General features: G+C 34.5%; 1 protein-coding gene across 1 annotated transcript; it reads left to right on the top strand.

Annotated features, from left to right (window-relative positions):
- The first annotated feature begins 581 nt into the window (after window positions 1-581).
- Window positions 582-4,212, top strand: LOC110634530 (glucan endo-1,3-beta-glucosidase 7). Its single transcript, XM_021783570.2, has 6 exons — window positions 582-740; window positions 946-1,241; window positions 1,373-1,741; window positions 2,646-2,969; window positions 3,115-3,400; window positions 3,823-4,212. The coding sequence occupies exons 1-6, from the start codon at window positions 680-682 to the stop codon at window positions 3,858-3,860; spliced, it is 1,374 nt and encodes a 457-aa protein (XP_021639262.2). The 5' UTR covers window positions 582-679; the 3' UTR covers window positions 3,861-4,212.
- The last annotated feature ends 16,490 nt before the right edge of the window (window positions 4,213-20,702 follow it).

Below are 20,702 nucleotides of genomic sequence, written 5' to 3'. Positions count from 1 at the left end.
ATTATTGTACACACTGAATGCCTAGCTACTACTCTGCTCCACGTGCCTAAGGCTAACATTTAATTTAAATAGAATTAAATTGATTAATTAAAATTATATTATTTAAATTATTATATTTTAAAAATTAAATTAAAATAAATAAAAAATTTAAATTAAATTAAATTATTCTATTTTAATTTAAATAAATTAAATTTTAAATTTTAATGAGTTTTTTAATTTAAATTTAATTTTTAAATTATTTAATTTTAATTTTAATTTTAATCTAATAATTATTAATAAATGAAATAAAATAATTTATATATATATAATTATATATAACTTATAAATTTTGTATAAAAATAAATTAATTTAAAATTTAATAAAATAAAATAATTTAATTTAATTTAATTATTTTTTTTAAATTAAATTAAATTAAAATAATTAAAAATTTTAAAATATAAAATTAAACTAAATTAAATTATTTTAAGTATTAAACTAAACTATTAAATTAAAATAATTCGCTTTACTTCACTAAGTTCAAACCGAGTAATGATGCACCGTACGCTTGTCTCTGTCACCTCACAATCTTTTCTACAGTTGCCACCTACTTTTTGCCCTTATAAACCTTTCAAGCATTCACAACCTCAAAACCCATTTCGAACATCAGTAACGAGAAAGAGAAATAACAAGAACTAGATACATGGCGTTTTCAAGACTTATCTTTCTCTGTCTCCTCCTTCAAGCTTTCTTCTTGATAGCCAGTAAGTTCCAATTTTCTCCTTTCATTTTGTTGATGGGAATTCTTTACTTCCCAAGTCTTTTTTTTGCAAACTCTCTCTGTATTTGCCAAGTTTCACTGATCATAAAGGCACCATGGATATGCTTTTCTTAACTCCAAATACGCTGGAAAACGAAGTTTGCTTCCTTCTTTTGACTATTTGATTGTTTCAATTCTTTTTCTTGCAGGGTCGCAGTCATTTATTGGCATTAACTATGGTTTACTTGCTGACAACCTTCCGCCACCGGCTGCCACCGCTAATCTTCTACAATCGACGTCAATACAGAAAGTGAGGCTCTACGGGGCCGATCCAGCGGTTCTCAAAGCTCTTGCCAATACTGGGATAAGGATTGTCATTGGAGCTGCAAATAGTGATATCCCTGCTTTGGCTTCTGATCCCAACTCAGCCACTCAGTGGATCAACGCCAACATCTTGCCTTACTACCCAGCTAGCAAAATCATTATCGTCACCGTTGGTAACGAGGTCATTTCAACACATCTAACTTCTTATAATACACTTCAATTTTGCTTTTTCAGATTTCACTATTTCCATTACAATACTGCTAAAAAATTCGCAAAATTGGGTTTTGACAAGAAACAATACTGACTTGACAGGTATTGTTATCTGGAGACCAAAACCTGATCTCTCAGCTATTACCTGCAATGCAAAATATGGAAAACGCACTTAAAGCTGCCTCACTTGGTGGAAAGGTCAAAGTCTCCACCGTTCATTCCATGGCCGTCTTGTCTCAGTCTGACCCACCCTCTTCCGGGCTATTCAACCCGTCTTATCAAGATACCATGAGAGGATTACTCCAATTCCAGAGAGAAAACGGGTCACCTCTAGCCATCAACCCATATCCGTTTTTCGCTTACCAGAGCGACCCCAGACCAGAGACGCTGGCTTTTTGCCTGTTTCAACCCAACTCGGGACGAGTCGACTCCGGCAATGGGATTATTTACATGAACATGTTTGACGCTCAGGTGAGGTCAATGAGTAATTTATTTTTTTTCTTCCAGAAGAAGATATATAAAAGACACTGACGTAGGACTTTTCTGGGGGGATTAGATTCTCTGCACTAGTGTTTAACTTTTGGAAAAGAGCATTTCTAGTTAGATTAAGGTTATATACTGATACTTTTGATCGCCCAATGACATCTTGCCAACTGTTAGTTCATTTTAATGTAAGGTTCAAATTTTCTAAATTAGACTTGGAATTTAAAATTATTATTGCATGATGACCCACCACCAACAATTATTTGACTATTATATATGATAATTTAGAGGTAAAAAAAAAATGTAGAATTCTGTAGAAAATTCTAGATCCAGTTAAATTAGAAAAGGTTATTCTTCCACTTGGCTCAAAGTTGATAACTCTATTGTCAATTCTTCTCTCTTGCTTTTTCTATGGAAGGATAGTGAGCACTGAATTTCACTTTGATGTGACTTGTTGTGAGCCATGACAAGCTGGCCACTGCTATATTAATCTTTTAAACCAAGTCCTTCTATGATTTGAATCATTATTGAAGCTGAACAATGAGAGAGAGAGAGAGAGAGAGAGAGAGAGAGAGAGAGAGAGAGAGAGGGGCAAGCTAAGTTTGATCTTCAATGCTTCAGGGACAATCCTAGAATTCCTGTGGCTAGAAAGCATTGGCAATGATTTCTAGTGCATATGTATGCATGTAGACTCAGCCATAGGCTAGTTTAGAATTGTAGTCGGTTAACCTGTATTTAACTTGAATCGTGAATGAACCGAACTAGAATTAAGCTGAAATCGTCTAATTCGATTTTAGGCCAAACTGGATTTTTTCATTTAAAAAAATACAAAATTAAAAAAATTTAGACTGTTGGATTTGAATCATTTGATGACTTGGGAAATGATTTGCAGGTGGATGCTGTGCGGTCTGCCTTGAATGCAATGGGATTCAAGGATATTGAGATTTTGGTTGCTGAAACTGGGTGGCCATACCGCGGTGACAGTAATGAAGTTGGACCCAGTATTGAGAATGCAAGAGCCTATAATGGCAATTTGATTGCTCACCTTAGATCATTGGTTGGCACCCCACTAATGCCTGGAAAATCTGTAGATACATATCTCTTTGCACTCTATGATGAGGATTTGAAGCCTGGGCCTGGCTCTGAAAGAGCATTCGGCCTTTTCAAACCTGACCTTTCCATGATATATGATGTTGGTTTCTCAAAGAGTAGCCTGGTAAGAGAATATGTTCATGTTTCCATAGATTATCTTTCATTGAGAAAACTAAGAGCCTTTGTGGAATTTTTCTTAATATTATATGTTCTGTTGTAGTTGTCATTCTTTGAAATTTGTGGATTAATTTATGCTGGTTCATCCTCAGACTCCATCAACCCCCAAAACTCCAAGTCCATCAGCAAAACCAACAGGAGCAGTCTGGTGTATGCCCAAGTCTGGTGTTTCTGATGCTCAATTACAGGCAAGTCTCGACTATGCCTGTGGTCAAGGCATAGATTGCAGCCCAATTCAACCAGGAGGAGCATGTTTTGATCCAAATACTGTAGTTTCACATGCTGCTTATGCCATGAATTTATACTACCAAAATTCAGGCAAGAATTCATGGAATTGCGATTTCTCGCAGACGGCTGCACTCACATCAAAAAATCCCAGTAATCTTTCTTTAACGTCAGCTCTCTTTTTGGTTTATAAAATTCCTACAATGAAACAGTGGCCATATGTGCACATCCTGTCGGTTAGGAATGAATAATTTTGGTAATCGTTATTGGCCAACTCTTTCATAATGGGAATATAACTTTATGAAAGAGATGATAAGAATAGAATTTAAGTATTGCTCCCTTTATTTGATTAGAATCACCATTATTAGAATGCAAAAGCTTATCAGCTTTTGATTTTTATGACAACTTTATAGGGTAAATGTCCCCACCAACACCCAAAATATAATTTCATTTTTGTGGAATTATGTTTTATTAGCTGTGTTTAGGTTGGATTAATCATGAGCTTAAATATCTTCCTCTCATATTAGCATTTCCTGTTTATTTTGGCTGCTCATCTGAATTTTGCTCCCTTGTAGGTTACAATGGTTGTCTGTACCCTGGTGGGGGTAGCTGAAAAGCAAGAGGAAATTCATCGGATAGTGAATAAAGAAAAGTGAATAGCTAAATGAAAAATGGTGTTTATCTTAATGGGTTTTTATTTATAGTTGTAATTGTAAATTCTTCCTTTGATGGGAAGCATTGGTGTAGATCTCTCTCTTCCTGTAGTCATGTGATATATCTAATCTTTTGTTAGGGTGTCCATGAAATGCAATTATTTTAGAGAGGAATTGAAACTTGAGACCTTCAAGCAAGTCACATGGTTTTGTGTGCCATGTTTCAAATTTTCAATCGTGTGTATCTCCTGTTGGTGAGGCAGTCTCAAAGTTGGCATTTATGAGAAATAATAAAATAAAACAGTTATTTTATGGCAGTATTTAATATGAAATGATATTCAATAATAGTTTTATATATATTAAATATATATTTTTTTAAATATTATAAATTTTTTAGATTCATTCATATATATATATATATATTTATTTATTATTGAGTTGTCTTCTCATGTAAGATATTTTAAATGAAATAACTGTATAATTACTCAACATTTAGCTCTTGTTAATTTTCTAATTCCCAAAACTGCAAGTCTATTGCAAATGGCAAGTTGAGATTTCTTTTTCCTTTCTTTTATTTTTTTGTCTCTAAAATGATTACCAGGCTTCATGGTCATGGTGTCATGTTTTCAAAATAATTTATTTTTTATTCTTTAAAATTTATTTTTTTTAAAAAATAGAATATAAATATATTTAATATATAAATTATTTTTTTAATTTATATCTAAATTATTTTTTTAATATAATTTATTCATGTATGTATATTTTTTTATTATTGAGTTGCCTTGTCATATAAGATATTTTACATGAAATAACTGTATAATTAATAGAAAAAGACTGCATCCTCTCTCAATGGAATTTTTAATGACTATAATAAAATTATTATATATATATATAATTTTTCCATCTAACTAATAATAACTATTTAGGTGATACATGTGAATTAATATTTATTTTTTAAAAATAATTATAATGTACGTTATTTTTCTCACATAAAAATAAAATAATTAAGCGATAATAATAACTTTTTTAGTTATAAATAAAATATATTAGAATTATATATAATTTTTTAATATACAATAACGGATTAAACTTTCAATGATAATGGGTGGAATAAAATTTTTAAGAATTAAAAATAACTTATGTTAAAAAATTTGTGTAGGTAATAGTATTTTAAAAAAATAATATAATAATTTTATTTTATGATTGATAATAATATTTTTTTTATTCTACAAAATATAAAAGATTTTAAGTGTAAATTAGATTTTATATATAATAATGGTTAGAATAAATGTTTAAAGAGAATAGAAAATTATAAATAATTTATTGTGTTTAAATAAAATAAATAGAATAATTATAAAAAATATAGAAAATGAAGATAAATTATCATCGAATGTTGCCACACTTTCGCATTTTTATCCTTGCGATCAATCCTATAATTTCCTTTCAAAATCTGGGTAATATGTTTTTTTTTTTTTTTTTGAATTAAGGGAAAATGTTTCTAGTAATTGGAGCCTGATAAAACAGCAATTGTCTTTATTCTCTCAGGAGTAGTAGTAGTAGTAAATGCTCTTATGAAATTATTTTGAAATTCTAAATTTAAGTTTTGAATTTTAATTTTGAATATATTTAATTTAGAATTTTATTATAATATTATTTTATATTAATAGCATAAATGATAAATATATTATTATAATCCAAAATAAATAGTATCTTAATTATATGAAATAAATTTTAATTAAAGTTTTATGATTAATCTATTAAATATATGTTATATTATTGTTTTAATGTATTGTTTGCATTATTATTATTATTAAACTTAATTTAATTATATTATAGTATTTTGGACTACATTGAAAAGAATTTTAAACCCTATTGAAAGAAAATAAAATGTTTAAGAATTTAAAACTAAAAAATAAAAAAAATTAAATGGTTAAAACGTGCCGGCAAAACCCCTCCACTCTCTCTCTCTCTGTCTTCTTTCTTTTCTTTTTCTTTTTTTTTTTTGGGTCATAGCTTCCTTCTCTGGTCACTTTTTCTAGCGTTCTTAAAATCAAAATGCTTCTCCCCTCATGGATATTTTGTAGATACCAAGTTTGCACAGTATCGTTTCTCATTTTGCAATTAGAAGTTTTAGCCCATTTTGATATTGGATGTTGATGTGGTTTTGTGAGGGTGAGCTGAACTCCCCAATTGTAGTTTTGTTTGTGTTACAGGTCGAGTGGGTTTTTTCTTCGTTGAATTGTTCATTTTATAGCTGGATTCTGTCTGTTTGCTTTCTCAATTTTGGGCCTTCCTTGTTGGGTTGTAGATTACTATAGACTTCGGAGGTTTTATGCCGACCTAAGTCCTAGTGCTGGTCTAGCCCAAGAATCGGGTCGTGACAAAGTTAGTATCAAAGCTTAAGTTCTAGATTCATGGGAATTGTTGTCTTAGGTTTGTCAAATGTGGAGTATAGGATCTTGTTTTATTTTTTCTATAATTCCTTACTTTTAGTTTCAACACTTTTCCTGGCTAGCATTCCTTAGTGTGTGTCCAATGTATTGATTCTCATGGGAGTACAAGTGTGACACCCCTCACCCGACTACAGTGTAGTTGAGCAAGGCGTGCTACATTCGGTGCCGGAACACCCTATCTTATTTTATCTTATTTCCTTTAATTATTTTCAAGTTATTAACTTTTAATATCAATTATTTTTTGATGGAGAAACTAACGGAATTTTCTCTATTTTATTATCGTTTGACGTATTTCAATATTTACCTGTTTAAAAATCTCATCAATATTTTCAATACAATAATTCATCCATACTCATATCATCATTTCAAAAATCATTATGTAATTCAAATCCATACTCATTTGTACAGATTCATTCATGCTTATTACATATATCAAAATTTTCAAATTTCCATTAATTACATAATTTAGAAAATAATTACATAATTTCGTAATTTACATAATGTATAAATTAATTACATAATGAAAAAGTTAATTTATTAGTTTACATCACATTCCTATTAATTACCTTTTCATAATCTATAGTACAATACAATAATTAAGCGTTTTATACAAAATACAAAAGATGATCTATATGGGCTCTATCTACATGCATTGCTGAGGAGGTGACAACCTTGAATATTTCAGATACTTCTGCAGATCAGAATTCCAAAATCTCTGTTTAATATTTTTTTTTCTGGGCTTTACCTTCAGTACCTGCGCGAGGAAATAAATCCATCGCGCAAAGCATTGCTGTTTGGTGGTGCAATAATATAATAAGAAATAATATATATAAATAAAGAAAGAATGGATCATAATTTGGATACTCTGGAAATTAATCTAATTTAATATAATATTTTTAGTATCAACTATCTTTTGTTCTACTTTATTCCTCTTCAGAAGTGCTTAATTCCTAAATTCATAATAATAATGTACCATCCAAAAAAATTCCAAGAATATTATTCTTAACTTTATATTAATATGAAAAAGTGCATTTGTAATATTTATTTAAGTTATATTTCTATTGTTAATCTTTTTATCATTTCGTTCAGTACTTTCTACTAAATAACTATTCTTATTTATTTTAGGTCGTCTTACTCATTTATTTAATTTCTAATATTTTTAATTGCTAATATTCTTAACTTATTTCAATAAATTTCACTGCCCAAGTAACCTATGACAGGCTGATAAAACTGGATAACAGGTCGTTGGCACTAGACACCGCAGTGTCTCGGGCCGTCATACCATGAGACGCGGAACGTCAACCACGTATACAATCAGAATGGCTAAAAAGCCATGATAACACATAATCGGGCATAAAAGCCATGAGTGCGGGCATAAAGCCATGAGTGCGGGCATAAAGCTATGAATACAGGCATAAAGCTTTTCACAGTACTGCTAAAATAATACCCTATCGGCATGCCAATCTATCCAATCTGACACACGTGTCTAGGCAATACGTGGGCATATTAGTACCATTAAATGTTAATATATTGTGTTGTATGACTTCATTATTTCATGATAAATTTCAATTATAATTTATATATTCATTTGATCATTTATATGATCACAATTCACATCAATTATCCTTTTATATCATTGTACTCAAAGTACTTTTCCTTTCTACAATAATGAGAACTAATGTCTCATTCATACATTAATATGATTCATTTATTTATTCATTATGCCATTCATATTGATCACAATTCAAAACAATGGTTCACATGTACCATTGTATTCAAAACATTTTTTCTTTCTCATTTATTCATTTTATGAATTCTATTTGTGATGGGCATATAAGCCCTAACTACCTATTCACATTATTATTCACTCAAATTGTTGACTTTTTAATACATAATAAATTTATTGAACCTAATTTCACCAAGATACCACATTTTGAGTTCAATGGTTCACATGCACCAATTGAACCTACACAACCCAAGTTATGGCCAAATAGCCATAACTGATTCATTTTCTAATTCTGTCTCTTTAATTAGGCAGATTTTGGCATTACATTTTTAGGCTTAGAGTTCTTCATATAATTTGTTTCCCTATGTCTTATAGTCACTTTGAAATTTTAATTACAATTTTTCAAGTTTTTTAGAATTAATTATACCAATTTAATTGGCCTAGACTCTAGTACCCTATGTATTCGGAGTTCTAGTTTAGGTCAGTGATTACAAGTGGATTTTTAGGGTTCTTACATTCATAATTTGAGAAAGGTTTCTAAAACAAAGTTAGATCCCTGTGTCTTAGGTTTCTGAAAAGGTATGGCTCATCCTAAATGAAGTTTTCTAGTGAAAGATATGCTATAAACACTAATCCGGGGTCAAATGAAATTGGATAAATTTCCAGGTTTGGATGTACTAAGTTCTTTTAAGCATTTGACCTAATTCCTTTGGGTTCTGGATTTTGGCCAAAAGACCTATATTGTAGGCCTATGTCTCATAAAACTTTTTCCATTAGTTTCATTGCATTTGGATTTTTATAGACCAAGTTATGGCCATTTTTCCAAAACTGGTCGGGTGGGGTTTAGCCCAGGAAATTCTGAGCAGAATGGTTCTGGTCAGTTTGGTGACCTCACTTGGGCCAGCAATTTCATTTGGTTAGAGGCATTTTTGGGCTTGGTGTTCTTAATGAAAGTTGTAGTCCTATGTCTAATCTTTCTAATGACACAAAAATCAGGTCATTTGGACCTGTCTAAAGGAAGTTATGGCCAAATGAACATATCATTTGGTCAATTTTCTGGGTTCAGTGTTTGGATTTCCGGATTGAGACAGTAAATTGGTTAAGATTTGGACAGAATTTGGGCATGGTTTCTTCATAAAAAATGGGGCATTTTGTGTGTAGTTTCACCTCGTATTGGCCTCATACCAATTGGAGTCACACAACTTCAGTTATAGGTCAAAAAAGACCCTAGACTCAAATGTCCGAATTTCCTGCATATGAAACATCACTTCCAATATTCCATCCTCCTTACTCCCAACTACAATTTATCACTCATAACACTTCAAATGATCAACAAACAGCCTCAACAATATCAATCTCAAGCCATATCACTAAGGTAACAAAATTAACTCAAACCCTAACTCCAATTTCTAAAATCAACTCTCATGTAAATTCATACCAACCAAGTTTATCAATCATATATGTATATCCTTATCTAAGCTTGTATTCAAGTTTTAATTCAACAAAACACATCAATTCCTCCTCTTATGGTTGCTGCCCAAATTTTACCTCTCACTTTTATACATGATTTCTTTCAGTCTCTTAATCATTTGCTCATATGTAAGCTAACTTTCAAGGAATAAACAAGATTTAAAGGTTAATATGCACTAACCTCCATTGAAGAAATTCTCAAGCATGCCAACTCCACTTTCTCTATTTCCTTTTGCTGTCCAAGTCTTACTCTAGGTATGAGGATAAATTTTTATGAAGGGAGGATGAGGTTTTATGGTGGTTTTGGGTGAAAAGCAAGCTTGGGATCAAGGCTTCCATGGAGGTTTTCTCTATTCTCTCACTTTTCCTATGTTGCCGGCTGGTTTGGGCATGAAGGAGCAGATTTGTGTTTTCATTTTTGTCTCAATTTATCCCTTGTTATTTGATTTATAATGGCTTGTTGAGTTGTGATTGGTGGAGGGCATTTTAATGACATCATGGTGATGTCATAAGTCCTATTTAATTCATTTTCTTTTCTTTTCTTTTCTACTCATTTTCAATTTAATTTTAGCAATATTTATTCATATTTTAGATCATAATAATTATTTACTTAATTAGACAAGTTGGCCAAAAATCATCTCTAAAGACGAAATGACCAAAATGCCCTCCGTTTGGCTTATTGAGCCAAAATCGTTTGTACAGATCGAAAAATTTTTCTAAGCCTTTTCTTGGCATTCTAATGCCATAGAAACCTCAATGACTCTTCTCTGGAGTCCCAAAAATTATTTCATGAATTTTCCCCCAGGTTTAGGGCTTCTAGTTGCAAAGACTGCAACTTCCCAATGGGTTACCCATTGCTAGAGCACCGGCTATCACACCTTACCCCTCTGTAAGGCATAACATGATCCCGTAGAATATCTAAAGAACTACCGAACTTCACCTACCGATAACTCATTAGGTACCCTACAAGGGATTTTAAAACAATTTTCTTATTTTTGACAAGTGGTGAGCATTTTCTAGTAAGTACTTAAAACATTTAGTTAAAATTAAAACTAGTTAGTATTTTTGATCCATTTTAGTTTTACGCAAATTCTATAAAAATTTTGACAGAGTTTCCTCTGTATTTTGAGAAAACCATTCTTCAAATACCTGTAAAAAGCACTTCTAAAAGTTTTTCTCAACCACTACTTCGGTTTCACAATCAAACTCAATCAATTTCACAATCATTTCAATAAATTTCTCAAGTTCAAAATTCAATAGTCCTCAAGGTACAGTCAATCAATTTCATACATTGATATTTTTTTAAAGATAAACAATTTATGTATACATCACACAAAAATTTACATTATACATCACACAAACAAAAATTTATTACAAATTTTATACAGATTTTGTACAAGCTGCTCAAAACCCATTTTCACATATCCATACATTTCTATGCATTACATATATCAAAATAAATATTTACGATTAGAATATAAATTATACCCGATAGCTTCAAAGCAGAACGATCCTCAATCCTCAGCAGCTCAGTCTGCTGCTCCTCTAATCTCTGTATCTGCGATAGCAATAGAAGTTATCGCTGAGTACTAGGACTCAGTGGTGCACAACATACTAAAATAATCTTTATGCAAAACTTAAATCACATTTATTTAAAATTTTGGCTAAACATGCGCATTAAACACAAAACATAAATCATGAGATTTTAATACGAACCAAGTTCATTTCAAAGTATCAAAACACATTTCATAAAACCCACAGTTAGATCATGCCATTCGAAACAAATAGAATCTCAATAGCCAGAGGCTAAAGAGAAATCATATCACAAGGCTAGCTAGCTCAAATATATGGATATCCATTCACATCCTCTTCTACTGGCACACCTCAATACTTCTCCAGAGAAGGAATCAAAATTCGAAACTAATTACCCCCACTAGTCGTGCTAGTGAGGTGTTCAAATATGTGGTCATGATATTGTGGTTTCAAAACTTATCTTAACAATTTGCTAAACATTGTCATTTCAAATATACACAATAACTTCCAACAATTTAAGTCAAAACATCATAACTAATGTCACAATTAAATTCTCAATAATTCAAAGCAAATGTAAAATACATATTTCATTCACTTTATCAACACATTTTAAAGCATAGTGATGTTGTGCACAAACCTCAAACGAGTCGTCCCTTAGCCTCGACTCGGTTCCTCGGGTTCCTTCCCGATATTCTTTTCAACTGAAACACACAATTTTACAATGTTTCAGTACTAGAACTTAACATAAATCCAAAATAAATTTAGCTTCACTTATACCTAGCTCTAACGTGCTAAATTCGACGTTCTTTAAATTTTGTGTTTCGGTTTACTATTCATTGCACTATTCAAGTTAAATAGTTGACTTTCTAAGACTTAATAGGTATAGGAACTCACACTTCACCCACATACCACATTTTGGTCATTAAACTTGTTGGTTTTGGTCATTTTCTCAAAGCTTAGGTCATTTTGGCAAAATTGCCAATTTTCGGTTTTGGTGCACTTAGTTGCACTGTTCCATTGGTCGATCTACTGTTGGAATTTGACAAAACTTCCTTCATAGAAAATGTTCCTTATTGTCTTAAGTGTATTCTCATTTTTGGATCACCTCAATCGGAGTTTTGTAGCTCAAGTTATAGCCAAAATAAATTTACTGTTCACGTGCAATCGTTCATCTTGGTATCTGGGTTCTAGCAGATTTTTGATCCAACTTTGTTCAGTAATTTGGTCAAGTTAAGTTCATAATTTGGTCTAACTTTCTTCATATGAAATGTTCTACTATGTCTTAGGTTTCCATCGGTTCAAGAATCGCCTAAATCGGAGTTTTCTAGAAAGAGTTATAGCCATTGGAACTTTACTGCTCAATGGCAATTTTGCAGAGTTGCAGGTTTGGTAACTCAACTTTGCTCAATAATTTGAATGGGTTAATGGCATAATTTGGGGTGGTGTTCTTCATGAAAGTTTTAAGCCTATATCTTATCTAATTGCTGGAAAAATTTCAGGTCAATTTGACCTGTTCCTCGAGTTATGACTTGGTCAGTTTGGTGCAGTGGCAGCCTGCTCTCATTTCACTTTGGTCAATTGTTTCACTAAGTTTTGGTCAGTTTTTGGGCATGGTTCCTTAATGAAAATTGTGTCATTTTATGTCTATTTTCATCTCCAATTAGTGGCATATCAATTGGACTTGTAAAATTTGAATTTTGGTCCTTCAAAGTGGGTTTGGTCATGCTGCCAGCAGCATGACCATTGGACCTACGAATTTGGTTTTCATTTTCACAATTTCCACACATCTCTTTTGGTCATTAATGACCATTTTTCATCTCACAATAGACCAAAATCATCAGTTAAACATTTCTCCAAAATTTGCCTCAAAACCCTAGGCCTCCAAACCCTAATCTCACTAATTTTTGCATTTACTTGAATTCTAATTGTATATGTGATACTCATCCATTCATTTACACTTAACAACTTTATTGTTTGCATCAAAACATCCATTTCAAACATAACCCTAGCTGTCCAATTTCATACATAGTTCCTCAACAATTGTTTTTCTTTTCATATTTTCCATGCAATTCACACTTATTCAACCTCATATCCATTCATAATACTTAATTTAAAAGAGAAAATGAACTTACCTAAATTTGTGAATTTCCACTTCTTCAATCCTTCAATTTTCCTTATCTTTTTTTTTTTAATCTTCAAATCAAAGCTCAAGGGAAATTTTTTTCTTAAGGGAGTTGTGAAATTAATGGAGGTTTTTAGGGTTGTGAGAGCTTAACACAAGCTTTCATGGTGGAGGAAGAAAATGAGAGAGATGAGAGAAAGAGAGGAATCGGCAATAAGGAGAAAGAAAGAAGCAAAATGAATTTCTTTTTGTTTTTTTATGTTATTTATCTCTTAAATTAGCCATTTGACTTGGTCAATTATTGGGCAAAATTAATTTTTATTTTGACATCATTTGCGATGTCATCAAGATGATGAAATAAAGCTTTTTTTTTTTCTTTTTCATTAATTTTTTCTATTAGTTCTTTAATTTAATTCTCGATTCCGAAATTTTCTTTTCTCCGATTTTATTTGACAGTTAGGTCAGAAGTCAGCTCTCGGGGTCAATTGACCAAATTGCCCCTCGCCGGTTCATCCCGGTTTGCAAATAATTCCATATTTCTTTTGGTTCCTTGACCTAATTATTTGACTGACTTAACAGTTTTTTTTCGTGATTTTCTCTTTTCCACTGTGTCCATAAGGGTCCTAAGGACCGCAGCGTCACTTTTTATGGTTCGAAATTTGAGTTTAAAATGACTTCGTGATCGTTCGAGAGGTCACTCATCATTGTGACTCTAGTTTGGTTTAACCTCTTATGTTACATTTTCTTATTTATAGTTAACTAATTAAACATTACTAATTATTTGTGTTTATGGCTTCTCAAGTTGTCTTAAGTGTGGCTCTAATCTCTTTAATTGTCCGGACCGACACCGGTCACCGGAACAATGAAATATACCAGGCTATACCAATAGGGGTGTTACAATTCTCCCCCCCTTAAATAAATTTCGTCTCAAAATTTTACCTGGTATCAATCTCTGAACAGCTGTGGGTGTTGTCTCCTCATGTCCTCCTCTCGTTCCCAAGTAGCTTCTTGGCTCGAATGATGGTTCCACAGCACTTTTACCAACAGTATTTGCTTGTTTCGTAGCTGCTTCACCTCATAAGCCAGAATCTCTATGGGTTCTTCTTCATATGTGAAGTCTGGATTTACTTCAATTTCCTCTACTGGTAATACATGAGATGGGTCTGATCGATACCTCCTCAACATCGATACATGGAAAACATTATGTATCTTTTCCAACTCTGGAGGTAGTGCCAACCGATATGACAAAGGACCCACTCTTTCCAAAACCTCATATGGCCCATTGAAACGAGGACTCAGTTTCCCCTTTCTACCGAATCTCATAATTCTCTTCCAAGGAGAAACCTTGAGGAATACTTTTTCACCCACTGCATACTCAATATCCCTTCTTTTCAAATCAATGTAGGACTTCTGACGGTCTGATGCAGTCTTAAGTTGACCTCTAATCACCATGATTTTCTCTTCAGTTTGCTGAACTATTTCGGGTCCAATCATCTTTCTTTCACCCACGTCATCCCAACATAACGGGGTTCTACATTTCCTGCCATACAAAGCTTCATATGGAGGCATCCCAATGCTTGATTGGTAGCTGTTGTTGTAAGAAAACTCAATCAAAGGCAAGTGTATATCCCAACTACCCTCAAACTCAATCACACAAGCTCGTAGCATGTCTTCCAAGATCTGAATTACCCTCTCAGACTAGCCATTTGTCTGTGGGTGGAATGCAGTACTGAAGTTCAATCTAGTTCCTACGGCTCTCTGAAGACTACCCCAGAATCTAGAAGTGAACCTAGGATCTGCATGCGATACAATGAATCTTGGCACTCCATGCAGTCTCATAATCTCATCGATGTACAATCTGGCCAATCTGTCCAAATTGTAGTCCATTCGGACTGGCAGAAAATGAGTAGACTTAGTCAGTCTGTCAACAATGACCCATACTGCATCATGACTCTTCTGTGTCCTCGGAAGTCCCATCACAAAATCCATCGTTATTCTCTCCCATTTCCACTCTGGTACTGGTAGTGGATGTAACAACCCAGCGGGTACTTGATGCTCTGCCTCTACTTGCTGACAAGTTAGGCATTTAGATACAAACTCTGTCACATCCCTTTTCATACCCATCCACCAGTAATGCTCCTTTAGCCTTCTATACATTTTTGTGCTACCAGGGTGCATGGCAAAAGGAGATTCATGTGCTTCCTTCAAAATAATCTGCCTCAAATCAACATCATTAGGAACACACATTCTGCCCTGGTGTAGCAATAGACCGTCATCTCTGATTGAGAATTTTGGTTTCTTGCCCTGCCTGACTTCTTCCACTAGCTTTTGATATTTCTGATCATTATAAGCAGCCATTCTAATCTGATCAATCAACACTGGCTGTACATGCCATGCAACTGCTGTCTGTCCATCATCATTAATCTCTAAGCTGGCATGCAATGATCTCAACTCATGTACCAAAGACAAAGGAGTAACCCGTAGACTTGCCATAGTCTTGAGACTTAAGGCGTCAGCCACAACATTAGCTTTTCCTGGCTGATAGTCTATCAGACAATCATAGTCTTTTATTAACTCTAACCATCTCCTCTGTCTCAAATTCAACTCTTTCTGGGTGCCCAAATACTTCAAACTCTTATGATCTGTATAGATGTAGCACTTCTCCCCATACAAATAATGTCTCCAGATCTTAAGAGCAAACACTATAGCTGCAAGCTCCAAATCATGTGTTGGATAATTCCTCTCATGCGGTTTCAGCTGGCGTGATGCATAGGCAATGACATTTCGATCTTGCATCAATACACAGCCTAACCCATTGTGAGAAGCATCACTATATACTGTATATTCTTTATTCGGAGTAGGTAAAGTCAGGACTGGAGCTTCAGTCAAACATCTCTTCAATTCATCAAAACTTTACTGGCATTTTTCCGTCCACTGAAATTTCACATCCTTTCTAAGCAACTTGGTCAATGGAGATGCCAACATGGAGAATCCCTTCACAAATCTACGGTAGTATCGGCTAAACCAGCGTGAATTTCTGTGACATTTCTGGGTGGCCTCCAATTAAGGACAGCTTCAATCTTACTTGGATCTACCTTAATACCCTCTGCTGATACTATGTGCCCCAAAAAGGATATCTCTTTCAACCAAAATTCACATTTCGACAATTCGGCATATAGCTGTTTCTCTCTCAAAGTCTGCAGTACAATCCGCAGATGTCTATCATGCTCTTCTACATTCCTCGAATAGACCAATATATCATCTATGAATACCACAACAAACTGGTCGAGGTATGGTCTGAAGATAGTGTTCATCAGATCCATAAAAGCAGCCGGAGCATTAGTTAACCCGAATGGCATAACCAAAAACTCGTAATGGCCATAGCGGGTTCTGAAGGCAGTTTTGGCAATACTCTGCTCTTGTACTTTCAACTGATAATAACCTGATCTCAGGTCAATTTTGGAGAACACAACTGCACCCCTCAACTGATCAAACAAATCATCAATGCGGGGCAATGGATATCTATTCTTTATTGTCACCTTATTCAACTGCCGATAATCAATGCATAACCGGAGAGTGCCATCCTTCTTCTTTACAAACAACACTGGCGCTCCCCAAGGTGACACACTAGGGTGGATAAAGCCCTTGTCAAGCAGCTCTTGCAATTGTACTTTCAACTCTTTTAATTCTGCAGGTGCCATTCTATATGGCGTTATGGAGATTGGGCCCACACCAGGCATAATATCAATCTCAAACTGCACCTCTCTTTCTGGAGGTAATCCTGGCAATTCATCAGGAAACACATCCGGAAAGTCACATACAGTAGGAATGTCCCTTAGTGTTGGACTCCCCACTTGGGTGTCTATCACATGTGCCAAATATGCTTCACACCCTTTTCTGATCATTCTTCTGGCTAATGCAGCCGAAATGATGTTTGATGGCAGTAAATGCCTCTCCCCGTGTATTACCACATCACCGTACAAAGGGAGACCAAAAGTGGTATCTTGATCCTGATCAATCATGACATGATGCCTGGCTAACCAATCCATGCCCAAGATGATATCATACTCTCTGAAGGGCATTTCAATCAAATCTGACAGCAAAACATGTCCTTGGATCACCAAAGGACAGTCTCTATAAATTCTGTTGACCCGGACCTCTTGTCCTAATGGACTAGTTACTAGCACTTCAAAACCCATTTGCACACATGGAACAGCAAGTGAACTGACTATGCTAGCACTAACATATGAATGGGTTGAACCCGGATCAAACAACACAAATACATCTTGATCAGAGATAGAGAATGTACCAGCTACCACATCGGAAGTCTCAGCCTCTTCTCGCTGTTTCATTATGTAGACTCTGGCTGAAGCACTTCCTTGTGCATCGACCAAGCGTGCCTTGATTGCTGAGCGGTGCCTCTACCTCTGCCTCTTCCTCGCCTTGATTTGTGAACCTCTAGGAGCAAGACTCTGAATAGATCCCTCGGCAGTAGTAGGAGCTGGACCATATCTCGGAGCACTAGTACAGTCTCTTGCCATATGGCCCTTGCCTCCTTGATTAAAGCGAGCTCAGTGGCCCAATAACACTCCCCCCCATGAATCTTGCCACAAGTCTCACAGGGGCGGCAGAATGTGAACCCCTGCTCGACTGCTGACCAGACCTAGGGGGTCTCTGTCCAGAAAATCTGCCTCTACTAAATCTTCCACCTCGACCCCTGCTGGGTCCACTAAACTTCTTTTTCTTTCCAGACGTAGCACCAGAACTCTGTTCAACTGATTTTTACCCCTTGTCTTTTTCTAATTTCTCGGCTTTTTCTTTCCCTGGGGTTGCTTCTGCTTCAATTCTCTCCAGTTCAAGTGCTTGAGACATAAGTTCTGAAAAGTTGCTATGTTGAAATCCCACAACTTGCATCCTTATGCTAGGCTTTAAACCCGTCTCAAATCTCTTGCACCTTGCCTTGCTGGTGGAAAGGAGACTCTCAGCATAATGACTTAAGCGAGAGAACTCCCTCTCATACTCTGCCACTGATCTATTGCCTTGTTTTAGACTCAGAAACTCTTGTAACTTCTGATCAACGTATGCATCTGGGATGTATTTCTGTCTGAACTCTCTGATGAAGTCATCACAGGTCAGCACCGGTGGTTCAGCCAAGCTGTGGGGGATGGTCTTCCACCAATCATATGCATCCCCTTGTAGCAGTGACACAGAGTATTCAAACTTTAGCTCATCTGGGCAGTGTAGTTTCTTAAACACTCTGTCCATTCTTTCAAGCCATTGCTCTGCCTCTAAAGGGTCCACTGTACCCTTGAATTCTACAGCCCCATACTTCAGTAATTTATCATATTGTCTGGCTGGAGGCAGTGGTTGTGCCACAGGTGGTTGGGGTGGAGCTTGAGCAGGCATTCCCCCAGCCATTTGCTGAAACATCGCAGCCATCTGCTGTGCAAACTGTGCAGGGAACTGCGGCATTTGTGGGGCTGGTGCTGCTGACCCACTAACATTCGGTAAAGCTGGGGCTTCCCCTTGTGCCTCAGCTTCAACAGACTGCTCAACTGAGCGATCCCCTTCTTCCATAACAGTCTGGAGTAGGGTATCTTCTGAACAAGTAACACATGGAGATTTCCCTCCGTTAGTTCATATTCATGATGTAATGCACTGTATGTAACAATTATGGACATTAAGCAGTTGTACATAACAAAGAAAAACACAAATTCACAAGTTAAAACATACTTCAAAAATTTGCTCTGATACCACTAAAACATGTCACACCTTACCCCTCTGTAAGGCATAACATGATCCCGTAGAATACCTAAAGAACTACCGAACTTCACCTACCGATAACTCATTAGGTACCCTACAAGGGATTTTAAAACAATTTTCTTATTTTTGATAAGTGGTGAGCATTTTCTAGTAAGTACTTAAAACATTTAGTTAAAATTAAAACTAGTTAGTATTTTTGATCCATTTTAGTTTTACGCAAATTCTATAAAAATTTTGACAGAGTTTCCTCGTATTTTGAGAAAACCATTCTTCAAATACCTGTAAAAAGCACTTCTAAAAGTTTTTCTTAACCACTACTTCGATTTCACAATCAAACTCAATCAATTTCACAATCATTTCAATAAATTTCTCAAGTTCAAAATTCAATAGTCCTCAAGGTACAGTCAATCAATTTCATACATTGATATTTTTTTAAAGATAAACAATTTATGTATACATCACATAAAAATTTACATTATACATCACACAAACAAAAATTTATTACAAATTTTATACAGATTTTGTACAAGCTGCTCAAAACCCATTTTCACATGTCCATACATTTCTGTGCATTACATACATCAAAATAAATATTTACGATCAGAATATAAATTATACCCGATAGCTTCAAAGCAGAACGATCCTCAATCCTCAGTAGCTCAGTCTGCTGCTCCTCTAATCTCTGTATCTGCGACAGCAATAGAAGTTATCGCTGAGTACTAGGACTCAATGGTGCACAACATACTAAAATAATCTTTCTGCAAAACTTAAATCACATTTATTCAAAATTTTGGCTAAACATGCGCATTAAACACAAAACATAAATCATGAGATTTTAATACGAACCAAGTTCATTTCAAAGTATCAAAACACATTTCATAAAACCCACAGTTAGATCATGCCATTCGAAACAAATAGAATCTCAATAGCCAGAGGCTAAAGAGAAATCATATCACAAGGCTAGCTAGCTCAAATATATGGATATCCATTCACATCCTCTTCTACTGGCACACCTCAATACTTCTCCAGAGAAGGAATCAAAATTCGAAACTAATTACCCCCACTAGTCGTGCTAGTGAGGTGTTCAAATATGTGGTCATGATATTGTGGTTTCAAAACTTATCTTAACAATTTGCTAAACATTGTCATTTCAAATATACACAATAACTTCCAACAATTTAAGTCAAAACATCATAACTAATGTCACAATTAAATTCTCAATAATTCAAAGCAAATGTAAAATACATATTTCATTCACTTTATCAACACATTTTAAAGCATAGTGATGTTGTGCACAAACCTCAAACGAGTCGTCCCTTAGCCTCGACTCGGTTCCTCGGGTTCCTTCCCGATATTCTTTTCAACTGAAACACACAATTTTACAATGTTTCAGTACTAGAACTTAACATAAATCCAAAATAAATTTAGCTTCACTTATACCTAGCTCTAACGTGCTAAATTCGACGTTCTTTAAATTTTGTGTTTTGGGTTACTATTCACTGTACTATTCAAGTCAAATAGTTGACTTTCTAAGACTTAATAGGTATAGGAACTCACACTTCACCCACATACCACATTTTGGTCATTAAACTTGTTGGTTTTGGTCATTTTCTCAAAGCTTAGGTCATTTCGGCAAAATTGCCAATTTTCGGTTTTGGTGCACTTAGTTGCACTGTTCCATTGGTCGATCTACTGTTGGAATTTGACAAAACTTCCTTCATAGAAAATGTTCCTT

The sequence above is a fragment of the Hevea brasiliensis genome, chromosome 15 (genome assembly GCF_030052815.1).
Source record: "Hevea brasiliensis isolate MT/VB/25A 57/8 chromosome 15, ASM3005281v1, whole genome shotgun sequence".
NCBI lineage: Eukaryota > Viridiplantae > Streptophyta > Magnoliopsida > Malpighiales > Euphorbiaceae > Hevea > Hevea brasiliensis.
Note: the sequence above shows the minus strand (reverse complement) of the source record. Positions and strands in the feature narration are given on the sequence as shown.

Bases quoted from the DNA above. Each gene is read 5' to 3' on its own strand.
- LOC110634530 (XM_021783570.2), top strand. From the start codon at position 680: ATGGCGTTTTCAAGACTTATCTTTCTCTGTCTCCTCCTTCAAGCTTTC. The intron at 1,242-1,372 runs GTCATTTCAACA...CTGACTTGACAG, and splicing joins TCGTCACCGTTGGTAACGAG to GTATTGTTATCTGGAGACCA. The intron at 3,401-3,822 runs GTAATCTTTCTT...GCTCCCTTGTAG, and splicing joins ACTCACATCAAAAAATCCCA to GTTACAATGGTTGTCTGTAC.